A 13,003-nucleotide genomic window follows, 5' to 3' on the forward strand; every position below is an offset into this window, starting at 1 on the left:
AGACATAAGGAGCTGCATCTAATCTTGCCATTCAAAATCAGGGCAAACTTCAGTGCCATTTGTACAAACTGCAGTGAAAACTCATTGCAGACCTACTTACCAGTACAGAATAGATGTGCAAGCATCGGTACACGGGCGAGAAATCCACCAAATCCTGGGCACCAGGCACCTACAAAAACATGAAATGGAAAACAAGAGGATCAACATATAATGTACAAAGCACCTGGCTACAAATGAAGTACATAGTGTGTGGGAATATACAGACACACTATAGACTGGATACCGAGGATTTCAGTTATAATGAATTTCAATAGCTAGTAAGTACTGTTCAATGTTTGGGTTTTTAAAGCAGATACGAGTGGATCAAAGCAGCAAAATTCAACTTATGCTGCCCCCACCACTCCGAGTATCTACCTCTCTAAAAAACACATACCGTATTCGTACCCTTTGTTAGTCATCTCAGCAGAGAGGCAAAAGATGTGACCGACCATGGTTGCTAAATGAGCTGGTGGTCCTAGCTAAGGGTTGAGGCATGTTGGCAGAAGCTGTCACTGACTTGATCTGTGCTGCACCTGTGCTGCGGGAAGGTACTTCTCCAGGACTGCTAATGTGGCATCAACACTTAATTCACTTAAAGGACAAACTGAGCCATTTTTAAAAAACTGCTTACTGAGCCTGCCACAGGGCTGAGAAAGCACACAAGGGCGAGGCAGAAAGTAAGAGACCATAGAAAACTGTGCATGAATGTGAGGTTCAGCATCCACAAGCTTCACACTATGGATCTACTCAGGTCAGTAGCGTACAATCGCAGGCAACGGGCAGTCGAGCGGGATTACTGACATCAATAGCTTGCGCCGATCTTTTAAAACCAAAACTAAATGTACCAATTGTACACACACAAGGAGCGAAGTAAACGTGTGCTCCTATCACTCATAGAATCATAGAAGATCAGGGTTGGAAGGGACCTCAGGAGGTCATCTAGTCCCACCCCCTGCTCAAAGCAGGACCTAATCCCACCTAAATCTTACCTTCCCGCCCCATAATCTCCATTTCTTACCTCTAAGTGTTGTGTCTTGTCTTAACTAGATTTCAAGTGTAGACATAGGGCTTGTTTACATTACAGGGGTTACAGCAGCAGAGCTACAGGTTCATAGCTATGCCACTGTAACCCCAGCGTGTGGATGCACACTACTGTGACAGAAGGGGTTGACCCATCACTGTAGTAACTCCACCTCCCCGAATGATGGTACTAGGTCAAAAGAAGCTTTCTTCTACTGGCCTAGCCACGTCAGCATAGCAGTGGATTTTTCATACCCGAGTACCGTAGCTATGTTGACCAAAGTTTTAAGTGTAGACCAGACTAGAGAGCATCAACTCCTCAGGCAAGAACTTTCTCTTGCTATGTGTTTGTGCAGCACTCAGCACAATGGGGCTCCAGTAATAAATCAACAGTAGTAATGGGGGTGGGTGGGACACATCACCTGTTCGCAACATACAACCACCAAATTATCTAATGATTTCCCATGAATTAGAATTTAACAACAATTACGTTTCTCAGATTGTTAGCAGTGATCATTAGCGGTCCTTGGAACCATGGCTTGTGGTCCACAAATTAAATGTTTTGCTAGCGAAGAGGTGTAGGTTCGGGGGAAGCAGGAGGGGAGTTGATCTACAAGAGGAGTTCTCTTACAAGAGCAGTCCACAATTTTTTTTTTAAATCTCTGTATTTCCTTAAAAGCCCAAACATACACAATATAATAGCTAAAAGAACAGGAGTACTTGTGGCACCTTAGACTAACAAATTTATTAGAGCATAAGCTTTCGTGGACTACAGCCCACTTCTTCGTATGCATCCGAAGAAGTGGGCTGTAGCCCACGAAAGCTTATGCTCTAATAAATTTATTAGTCTCTAAGGTGCCACAAGTACTCCTGTTCTTTTTGCGGATACAGACTAACACGGCTGCTACTCTGAAACCTGAAATATAATAGTTATTGCTCTAGAACAACTTCAGACCCCTTATATTAAGATTTAAACTGTATCTAAAGCATGTTCAATCATGCACAAATTCTATAGAATATCTGTTTTAAAAACACACACATCTTGTGGAAGTGCTCAAATCCTTTACCCTCTTGTGCAGGGTCTTAACCTGAGATTGACTTAATATGAGGAAAAGAACAGACTGTTCCCTCCACACAGAGCTCCAACCCTACGAGTGAATGAAATAACACACCCAGCCTTTTGAACTCTTTTCAGACTCAGTCCGCTGTATGCTTTTGCACGTACAAAGTATTCGAAACAAACTACTGTGGCAAATTTAAAACACTGCCCAACAATCTGCATTGTTTTCTACTGCACTGGAACAATACATTTATTGCTCTCCTAGCAGTCGTTAGCTTCCCTGGGTCATTTCTTGCGTAACTTTCACCACCACCCGTCACAAAAAGACGCTGGTCATTACAGTTTTGAACACAAACCCTACCGGAACTATGGCAGGTCAGCAAGGGATGCCCTAGAGACTGATGTCTGTACTACTTAATGTGGCTTACGAACTTGCCGCTCTGACGATACTGACTGCAATACAAAAGCAAAGCTCAGCACGTATAGTTTGTGATGGAATGACACATACTGGCAGGAAAAGGAAATGAACTATCATTGAAAATCACCCCTGAATAGCCAGATTAAGAGTATTTTAGACACTGAAGTAACGAACAATGCCACAACCAACATACCTCTGATTAAGCTGTGGAATCTCTCTTTGTAGCACTTGTTTTACTCTCATAGTAGATAAGCTTGTGTTTCTGAGGCTAGGTCTACACTACCCGCCTGAATCGGCGGGTAGAAATCGATCTCTCGGGGATTGAATGATTGTGTCTCGTCGGGACGTGACAATCGATCCCCGAATCGACGCTCTTACTCCACCAGCTGAGGTGGGAGTAAGCGCCGTCGACGGGGAGCCGCGGAGGTCGATTTTGCTGCTGTCCTCACAGCGGGATAAGTCGGCTCCAATAGGTCGAATTCAGCTACGCTATTCGCGTAGCTGAATTTGCATATCTTAAATCGGACCCCCCCCCCTCGTAGTGAAGACCTGCCCTGAGGTTTGAGGAGCAGCAAAGATATTTCTAAGCTTGCAATGAAAGGAACCTAAAGCCCCCTTTTAATAAAAAGGGCACTAGACTCTGCCATCAGCACCTCAGTCTCATCTCCTTTCTCCACGTTCACGAAAAGAAAGCGTATCCCATCCTTAACCTGAAATTTCCTTTCTTCAAACAGCGAAGCCCACAAACTCTAACTTTGGGTCTTCGGCACATTTGCAGTATGGGAAGGGGAGTGAAGACTACCACCACTTGGGTTAGCTTCAATGCCTCAGGATTCTAGCTGGCTTAACCTTTATAACAAATTTCTTAGCTCTGAAACAGGCATACATTGACTTAGGTGACAGCTAAGGAATGCTCCGCTTTTTAGTTTTGGCCCCAAGCGTGTCCAGAATGGGCTGTATCTGTGGATACTGCTACTTGTAGATAGAACCTTTTCATGTAAGTATGGCTACACTTCTCTGTACCTCAGCAAGAAAACAGCCACTGATCTTTTACTCTGGAGTTGATAGGAACGGCTTTAGGAGAACTTTCGAGGGGGAGCCCATTATTTTGATTACTTCTTTTTTTACAACCTTCCATTCAGGCACGATAGCTATGCAGTACACCTCCTCAAAGTCCACATCCACTGAGGGTTAAGTATAATTTACAATATTTAGCAAACTAATAGGCAGCCATCCTACATCTCTCTGCATACAGCGGATAGATTCTCTTGGCCCTGAATGAGTTCACTAACCTTAAAGACAAAGCTCTGATTGCTAATAGAGGTACTCCACTCCTTGCTTTGTACATCTGCGACGTGCAACATCTAATCCAGGTGGATTTGATGGCTTTGAGGCTTTTAACCCCATGCTGGGAGTAGTACACAATGAATCATGCTGCAGATTTACAACATCTTCTTGTGTGGTCTAGGTGTACTTCAGTTGCCCTATGAACACCTAGACTATGTCAATGAGGGCTGGAGCTATTCTAAGCACCATCTTATCTGCATGAATAGTGCAATACTAGAGCTCACCGGAGAGTTCTTCAAACTCAGACATTGTTCCAGCTGAGGTTATGGTGACAGCAAAACTACTTTGATTGACTGGAAGTAAGAGATCTCTCTCACAAAAAATTAACATGGCTTTTGCATAATTATTGGAGACAAATATAAAAAAAAAAAAAGAATGGTGCTCTCTGGATCAGACACAGCTGAGGAACTATTAATGTTCAGATGCATGGATATATTTTTCAGTCTGCCTGCTCCAAAAATGCTGAATAGAGCCAACACATTTATTTGGAGCATTGTATTTTTTATTCCCATAGCCAGGCACGCTGGGTACGAGCAGAATAATCCCTTGGGCCAACCAATGCAGCATTTGGATTTCTTCTTCTGGAAGTTCTCTGACACTAGGGTGATGGACACCAGGACAAAATCTGAAGTTCAGGTTTTTTTGCCACCTTAGATGCAAAGTCAGCCCTGGGCAAATTTAAATGCTCAAGTTCTACGACTCTAGGATAAAGACGCCATTCTCTCTGGTCTAACCCACATCTGCTCAGCCAATCTGCCCTGATACTGAGCTTCTCATTGGCAGGTGGGGAGGAAACATACCAGATTTGTTTCTCTATTAAAGGATCTGGGATCTCATCCTTCCTCTCTTTTTGGCCACCAGGTTCTTTGAATAGAGCCAGGGAGGACAGGACAGGTCTTCAATCTGGAGAAAGCCAATTCACCGTGAGGGTGTGTGAGGTCGTTGCCCCTTCTGAATATGGTCTGCAGAGCGCGCTCTCTCTCTTATCTAACTGAAGAAAGGAGAGTAAACACCAACCTACACTGGGACACATCTGACCACTGAAGGGAGACTCTTGTGCACTAACTTCTCTCTCCACCATTAGTTCGCATTTTGCTGGGGAAGGAGGTATGTGCTCTATTGGGACTGAGCACCCCATGTGGGTGGAGAGTAAGAATGATCCTTGGGAGCAGAAAGAGCCCATCCTGAACGAGAAGGGTGAAGAATATCCAATCTAGCCCAGACTGAGTAATTCACAGAGGGTCTGAAGCACAACATTAGGAGTCAGCTGCATGGGACATTTTTGAGGAATAAATCTCCACCACAATATGTCCTGGCCACCAGACCTACTTCCCAGGGAAGGGAGATCCTCACTGAGGAAAGCCCAAAGGGAAAACACCCCGTTTAACTGTGAAGACAGATGGATGAATGGCTGGAGAGGAGTCCTGAGGCCTCTCACTGTCCTTCTCCAGGCTGTATCAGTGTCTGCCAGGTGGGTCTCTTCTCAAAGAGTAGCTAGAGGTCCTGGATTGGCTTTTGTGCTGAACCAGGGCTGCTGCTGCAGAGGGTTTCGGGGGCCTTTAGTCTATCTGCCCCAAAACCCTACTGTTCCCTGCATGGGAAAGGGTTGTCTGACACTTCTCCTGGTTTCTTTGTCAGTGGTGCTCTGTTTTTCCTTGGGAGAGGTAAGCCTAAAACAGTCCCTTTGCGGAGAAAGCGATATGGTGCAGAAGATGCAGAGCCCCCCTATGCACTCCACAGGGTGGAGGAAGAGAAGTGCAAGAGGAGAAAATCTTCCTTTAAGCCTATTTTCTTGGCTGCCTGTCTTCCATGGTTCCTTCTTTTTAAGGAAGCAAGGTGGGACAACCCACCAGAGTGCATCAGGAGATGGTGGCTTCACACAAAACAAGCCAACATTGTTTATTCACCCTGGGGGCTTTTAGCCCTAAAAACAGCCAATTCATTTGACCTGAATTTGGAAAATCCAATCCGGAATCCTGAATACCCTAAACTCAGCAGCAGGTGGTCTGATTTCCGCCTGCCTGTGAGTGTGGAGACAAGAAAAACTTAGAGGGCTCTTCAAGAGGAGAGGCTTTCAATGACTAACAAGTGTGACTGTCTCCAAAGCTGCAAGCAGGCTGAGGATCCAATGTTAAGACCTCACTGAAGAGCATGGTATTAACATTTTTCTCACGTACGATTCCCTAGAACATTTAATGGTTGCATTTCACTGTGCTCCCTTCCAGATGAAAACAGCGGTATCTGCACTAATAAACTATTGTTTCCTTTCCAAAGAGCTTTTTTTCCCCGCAAGTGGAAGAAATCCGATTAAGATAGTTAAAAACACTTCCTCCGCCTGCCCCTAAGGAACTGCTCTCTCCAAGGAGCTAATGAGGAAACAACAAACAGGAGCTGCATTTTATATTCATGCTTGATGACTCTAAGCAAACTGAATAAACTTTATTTCTTCACTTGCTTCTAACAAGGCGCCTAGCCCCTGTCATTTTCATTAGCACTCCCTCTGGACACACGTCTGTTTCACTACTGATTTCATCACCAAGGACAGCAACTACTCATGTATGCTCTGAATCTTGTTTCTGCAAAGACATTAGTCCTGTTGCCAATTTAAACCAACTACCTTCCAAAAGGTATCATTAAACCAGGAACGAAAGCTTATTTACTAAGAATCTGGAAATGAAAGATCTCTTCAGTCATCCATCATTCAGCCAATGCAAAACTATTCCCTACTGCAGGTTTACTAGTGTTCTGCCAGTCTAGCATTTATTGTGCCAAGAAATGGAGCTGCCACCACTTCCTCCGAGAGACTATTCAACTACATAATAAATCGAACTGTTTGGAAGTTCAGCCTAAGTTTTCCTTTTCCTTAATTTCATCCCTGTCTCCTGATACTAGAATACTAGTTTTGCTTTCCTAAGTAATTCCTCTCCCTCCTTGATATTTACAACTTGCAGATATTTGTAGGCTGCACAGGTCCTGTGTCCACTGCGGCACATTAGTCTCAAATTCTTCAGCAGTACCATGTTCTACAGGGCGCTGGTGTCTTATTCTGCATCCAGCTCGACATTCCACGGCAGCATGGAATGCAGGCAACTATTCAAGAACAAAGCAACAGAGGGTCCTGTGGCACCTTTGAGACGAACAGAACTATTGGGAGCATAAGCTTTCGTGGGTAAGAACCTCACTTCTTCAGATGCAAGTATCTGAAGAAGTGAGGTTCTTACCCACGAAAGCTTATGCTCCCAATACTTCTGTTCGTCTCAAAGGTGCCACAGGACCCTCTGTTGCTTTTTACAGATTCAGACTAACACGGCTACCCCTCTGATACTATTCAAGAACATAAAGGTTGGGGGAAATCAAATATTATGTGTGCATTTACAGGTTTGTATTCATTTCCTAAAAATGCACCTTCCCTATTCATTCTCCCTATGTTTAACTTCTGCCCAATTTCTAATTTGCTGTGGGAATCAAGTATTGGTGCAACATAAAAAAACAGAGGGCCTGCCCACAGCTTTGAAGATCAGTGTATTACCCTACCTTCTCATTGCTATGAAAGGGCTAAGGCTGTTCACCTTCCTGGCTGCTGGCATGCAAGGGTTACAGCACAGTAGGTAGACTGTGTTGCCCTGTAGATATGATGCTTGCTTATATTTATACAGAAAATATATATATGAGTAGGCCCAAAAATTATTTCCTAAAAGCGAGCTTCAAATAGTCAAGCGAGACCTGGTAAAATATGAGTAAAGTGAAGTGAGACAATTCAAAAGCAAGCTGGAGATAAGTTAGGGCATAACCCCAGGTCGTGTTGTAAACACGTTTTGGTCCTATCTGGTTTATACAAGTGTTTGAGTTGAAGTGTTAATATTTTAGAAAATGCTATCTATATTAATAGCTATTGGTACGGTATTTACGCAGATACTAATTAAGATTATGTTTAATGTTAAATAGCCAATGAGAAAGAAAAGATTTAATTATGATAACAGAAATAGAGATATGGTAAAAGGTGGATTCAACATTAACTAATTAACGGGCAATATTATAACTGATTATAAAAAGGGTAGCAGGCTAATTTTCGATTAGGCATGCCCATCCACTGTCACGGTCCCTTAGAGAAAGGATTATACCCATTCTCCTCATTTAGGGACTGATCATCATTTCATCTCAGAATGTGAGTACCAGTGCAGTGTATGGTTAGTTTGTAATGCCTGTTTGTTTAACCACCTATTTTATAGTAAATAAAGTTTTTAATTTGATTACTTACTATGTCATTCACAGTCCTCCACTAAATTATCTGTAACCAGGGACGGGGAGGCAACAGGAGATTATGCATTCCAGGAGCAAGGGTCAGAAAGGTTGTATATTACACAATATATTTTACATTTTCTACTGGCAATAACTATTAAACTTCAATGGAGCTACACCAGCAGAGAATTTGGCTCCTAATAGGTAGAAAAAAAGCAGCAAGAGATTCCAAAACATTGAACTCTGTGGCTCAAGTTTTTAATGAACCAGAATCTTTATAATCAAGTTATTTAAGCCTCTGATCACAGAAAATGTGTTTTCATTGTCAGCCAATATAACATCCCAGCACAATTCCACAAAGGCCAAAGTATCTGTTTAATGGACTTTTTTCCTTCTTTCAAATTAAATGGCCATGGAAAACATCAGACTATGACGCCTAATAAGTAAAGGATTGGAGGAACCATCTCTAGTACAGAAAAGGGTAGTTCACTCTGTTCTCATTTAATTTTTGTCCTCTCCGCTGGATTGCCAACTGGGATGTGGTCCATAGCTCACTATGAACCACACTGAGAACCAACTACTCATTTCATATAGTCCACGAAACATCCTTCCATGATAAAAACCAATGCAGGGCAAATATGAGCTGGCAAACTGGATGTGAAATGCTCATTTACAATCCCCTGAGCCATCCAAACTCCTGGTTTTTATATTATAAGTGTACCTCTTCATCGTCATCCTCATCTTCAACATCCAGGATCCCCGAATCCTGTTCAGACATGGGGCTAGTGTTTTTCACCTCCAGATCTGAGCTTGCACAGACATCTTTCTTATATTTCTTTCCACCACCTATCCTGGGATGCTGAGATACAATATTATCCAGGTTTCTTTGCTGCTGGGCCTAGAACAAAAGCAGATTTAAAAGTTACTGATGACATTCAGTGATTTATTAGTTTGGATCAAAAGATGTAATCGTTCAGAAAATGCTACAAATATGAGACAAAAAACAAAACAAAAACCCACACACTTGATGGAACTGACGATTTATTTAACATATTTTCTAACCTAGATATTCCAAATAAGCAGAAGACTCATTTCAAAACCGCAGGTGATTATGTAATAACGCAAACAATATCATGACCGTTCACAAATCAAATTCCAAACCCATCATGCTGCCATATTGATCTATTTATAACACTGATGGAGAGATATTAGACCACAGGCCATGTGGTGACTGTCACAGGATAAATTAAAGGGCTGACTTAACTGTTGGATATGTTCCTCTATTCAACCCATGTTAACAGAAAGCCCTCCACATCTGGACCCCAGAGATTCCTGAAAGCATTTTTGTGGTACCCCAGGAGAATGTAATTGTGCACTGTTCATTTACATGATCTGTAAAGGTACACAACCGAAATTCTCTCAGTGAGATAATAACCAGGATTCAGGACTGGAATGGATGACCCAGTAGAGATCCCTTCACAGGAAAATTGCTATATGGGTCTATGATCTTGATCTGTAGGCAGTGTTACAACCAAAGGTTTGTTTCTAGGGAACGATGTTATGCCAAAAAAGCACACATCTACTAACCTGAAACTGGGTATGGATTTTCTTTTTATTAGTGAGCATAATATCTGTGAGAGACAGGTAAACTGCTTAGCCCCAAATGCCAAAGTATGTTGGAAGAGGGTTTAAATTTGAAATTCAAAACTGGGATTATACATAGGTGTTACACCGTCCTATACACAACTCCAAAACCCTGTTTAATCTGCCACAAAAAAATGCCTGCCCTGCAGTAGAAGAACTGATGCCATAGATGTGGACGGATATCTTGCTACAAGAAGAAGTATATCAAGTATTGAAAAACATGTCGAGATATACTGGACTCTCCAGAATGTCTTTCCAAAAAGCTTTTTTTTTTTTTTTCTCTTTTTCTTTAAAGTGCAGGTTTTCCCCCTTTCAAAAACAGATTCCCCTCATATCTGCATTGACTCCCTGTGCCAGCTTTAATTTCAACGGATACCTAAGTATTTAACTGTTTCTCTGCACCAGTGAGAATCCCATTGGCAACACATCACAAATGGGTAAGAAACAAATAGAGCACTCTTATTTATTCTGAGTAACTCAATACACTGAAACTTTGGAGACAGCAGACTACAGAACCAAGGTGTCAGTTTCTAGTGACAGTAAGAGTGATATGCACTCTACATTAATGCAAGAACCATTAGAATAGGGAAAGGGGACATTTAGATTATTTTTGTTTCTGCAATGGGGGAAGAGAGAACAGAAGGTTTCCAAAATCCAAATCTGAAGGCATATGCTTTAATGAATGCATTTTGTAAAAGAGTGCATGGATGTAAACTTTCTCTTGGACTGTTTGCAACACCAGGCATTGCAGCAGTGTGATACTGTGAGAAACAGGAAAGTGAACATGATTAGAAACCAAAAGATTAATCTATTGCCATTGCCCAAACTGAAAGAAAAATCAGGCAGCAAACAAACTATGTAAATAGTGAAAAGTAAATTGAACATTTTTTCCTTTTAAACATCTAAGGTGACAATATCACAAGTAAGGAATTTATTTTTAAAGTATGATTTTTATTTTGACAACGTCTCTTTAATGTCAGCTCCTTTTTAACGCCTGGTTGTGCAGAAATTTGCCACAATCAGAAATAGGGTTATTTATCCATATTAGAGAGATAAGGATCTTTAAAGCCCATGTATTCACATGCTACATTACTTTATATTTGAGCACAAAATACACAAAGATCTGCTTTATATCACAAGACTGACACACTTTTATGATGTACATATATGTAACACAATCTACTCATTCTTAATAGATAAATACAACCATTCAAATCAAAGGATTTTTTTTTTTTAAATCACAGTTGGCATTAAACATCATTGCGTAAGAAAGTAGAATGATGGAGTTAAATGCTAAATGCCTGGGAGCTACTTATTGTACTGTGCAGTAGCACAATCTTGACCTCTAGTGGTTGGAAAGCAGCAGAAAAAAATAATTAGGTTAAGCTTCAATGAGAAAAGAAAATAATGACTGGGCTGAGATGAGCAACAAACAGCAGACAGACTATTCTAAAGAGACCTAAGAATGAGGCTCAATGACAGATTTTAGCAAGACTGTCCCAGGCAAAAGTCTGTTCAGTAGCACTGCACAAGAGAAGTCTTCCTAGTGGTTGTGACACTTCAAACATGATGAACAACTGGGAAACAGAGTGGCAAATTCTGCACCAGAGTCTCTAAGGGTACGTCTTCACTACCCGCCGTATCGGTGGGTAGCAATCGATTTATCCGGGATCGATATATCGCGTCTCGTTAAGACGCGATATATCGATCCCCAAATGCGCTCACCGTCGACTCCGGAACTCCACCAGAGCGAGCGACGGTAGCGCAGTCGACGGGGGAGCCACGGCCGTCGATCCCACGCCGTGTGGACCCCAGGTAATTCGATCCAAGATACTTCGACTTCAGCTACGCTATTCACATAGCTGAAGTTGCGTATCTTGGATCGATCCCCCCCCAGTGTAGACCAGCACTTACTCCGGAAGTTCCACTCCATATAAACCTATTGCAACATCATATACCAAAGATTAGGACTCAAAAGGGAATATGCTTTTGTTCTTTCCAGCGTTCAAGCAAGAAAGATCCTGGACTTGTTTCTGCTCTCAGATACGCTGATTCAGGCCAAAGGAACTCATCTGAAGTGAATGAAGTTATAAAGTGAACAGAATTGTAAATGATACCAAATTCAAGCCTAAGGTTTCTATGAAAATCTCCCAGGTTTATAGAATCATTTTTCCTCTTGCCCTTTTTAAAAAGCATATAAGCAAAATTTTCTCCCAATACAAAGTTTTCCATGAAACATTAGTCTTTAAAAAGATCCTAAAATGGGCGGTTCAAAGAAAAATTGTATAGGAAATAAAGTAGTGACATTGGCCATGGGAGAGGGGGGGAAATAACTCAACGGAGTGAGCATGCTGGAGATAAATGAGTCTGTACTCTCACCCTCTAAGCTTTAAAAGTATTCAATAGGTTTTAGCATATGAAGCTGAAATACAGAATTAATGGCAAGCGAGGCCATATTACCCAAAATCTCTCCGAACAGAGATCATGTGATACTCCCTCCCACGGTGCACCACTTGTAGGTGAATTGTATTTTTATTTGGACAGAGTGCAGGTATTGATTATTTTTGTTTCTGTGCAAAGCATATTTGTTAATTAGTGAATCCTAGACAGGTCTGAACCAAAATCCCACAGCCAAACATTGTGTCTCTAACAAGAAGAGCCAAACACCACAGACCTGATTATTCCTAAACCTGGGAGTTCTAAATCCAGATCTGAACTCTAGCTATCCTGTTCAGGTTGTTTGGGTTCGGCCTACTAGAGAAAAAGGAATTTCAGCAATGAATTCAGATCCAAACCCAGCTCTGAGGTTCTTAACCTGGTTTTAGTTCAGGCCCATCTTTATTAAAGAGTATTTCTCCTTGTATTCTCTATTCTACCACTGCAGAGCCATGAAAGGCAGTTAGAGGGATTCCCATAAGGACTAGGAGCGTCTCATCATGCAAGAAGGAGCTGTATGCTTTTATGAATTACACACAAGTCTCCAATAATAAAAATAAAAAGCTATCCAGAGAACCACTGGTGTAATGTACTGGTGACCCCGGTCACATAGCAAGCCTCTGAATGCGACCCCCCCCCATAAATTAAAAAACACTTTTTTGTATATTTAACACCATTATAATTGCTGGAGGCAAAGCAGGGCTTGGGTGCAGGCTGACAGCTCGCGACCCCCCATGTAATAACCTCACGACCCCCTGAAGGGTCCTGACCCCCAGTTTGAGAACCCCGGCATGACACCT

At 41.9% G+C, this 13,003-nt stretch overlaps 1 protein-coding gene across 1 annotated transcript in view; it reads right to left on the reverse strand.

Moving 5' to 3' along the window:
• Positions 1-13,003, reverse strand: part of EXOC6B (exocyst complex component 6B) — a 442,705-nt gene that overhangs the window by 234,278 nt on the left and 195,424 nt on the right. Inside the window, exons 7-8 of the mRNA XM_054029651.1 lie at positions 8,845-9,021; positions 101-169 (exon numbers count right to left, since the gene is read on the reverse strand). Of these exons, the coding sequence (XP_053885626.1) occupies positions 101-169; positions 8,845-9,021 (246 nt within the window). The remainder of the gene's footprint in view (positions 1-100; positions 170-8,844; positions 9,022-13,003) is intronic.

Source organism: Malaclemys terrapin, chromosome 5 (assembly GCF_027887155.1).
Source record: "Malaclemys terrapin pileata isolate rMalTer1 chromosome 5, rMalTer1.hap1, whole genome shotgun sequence".
In the NCBI taxonomy this organism is placed as follows: domain Eukaryota; kingdom Metazoa; phylum Chordata; order Testudines; family Emydidae; genus Malaclemys; species Malaclemys terrapin.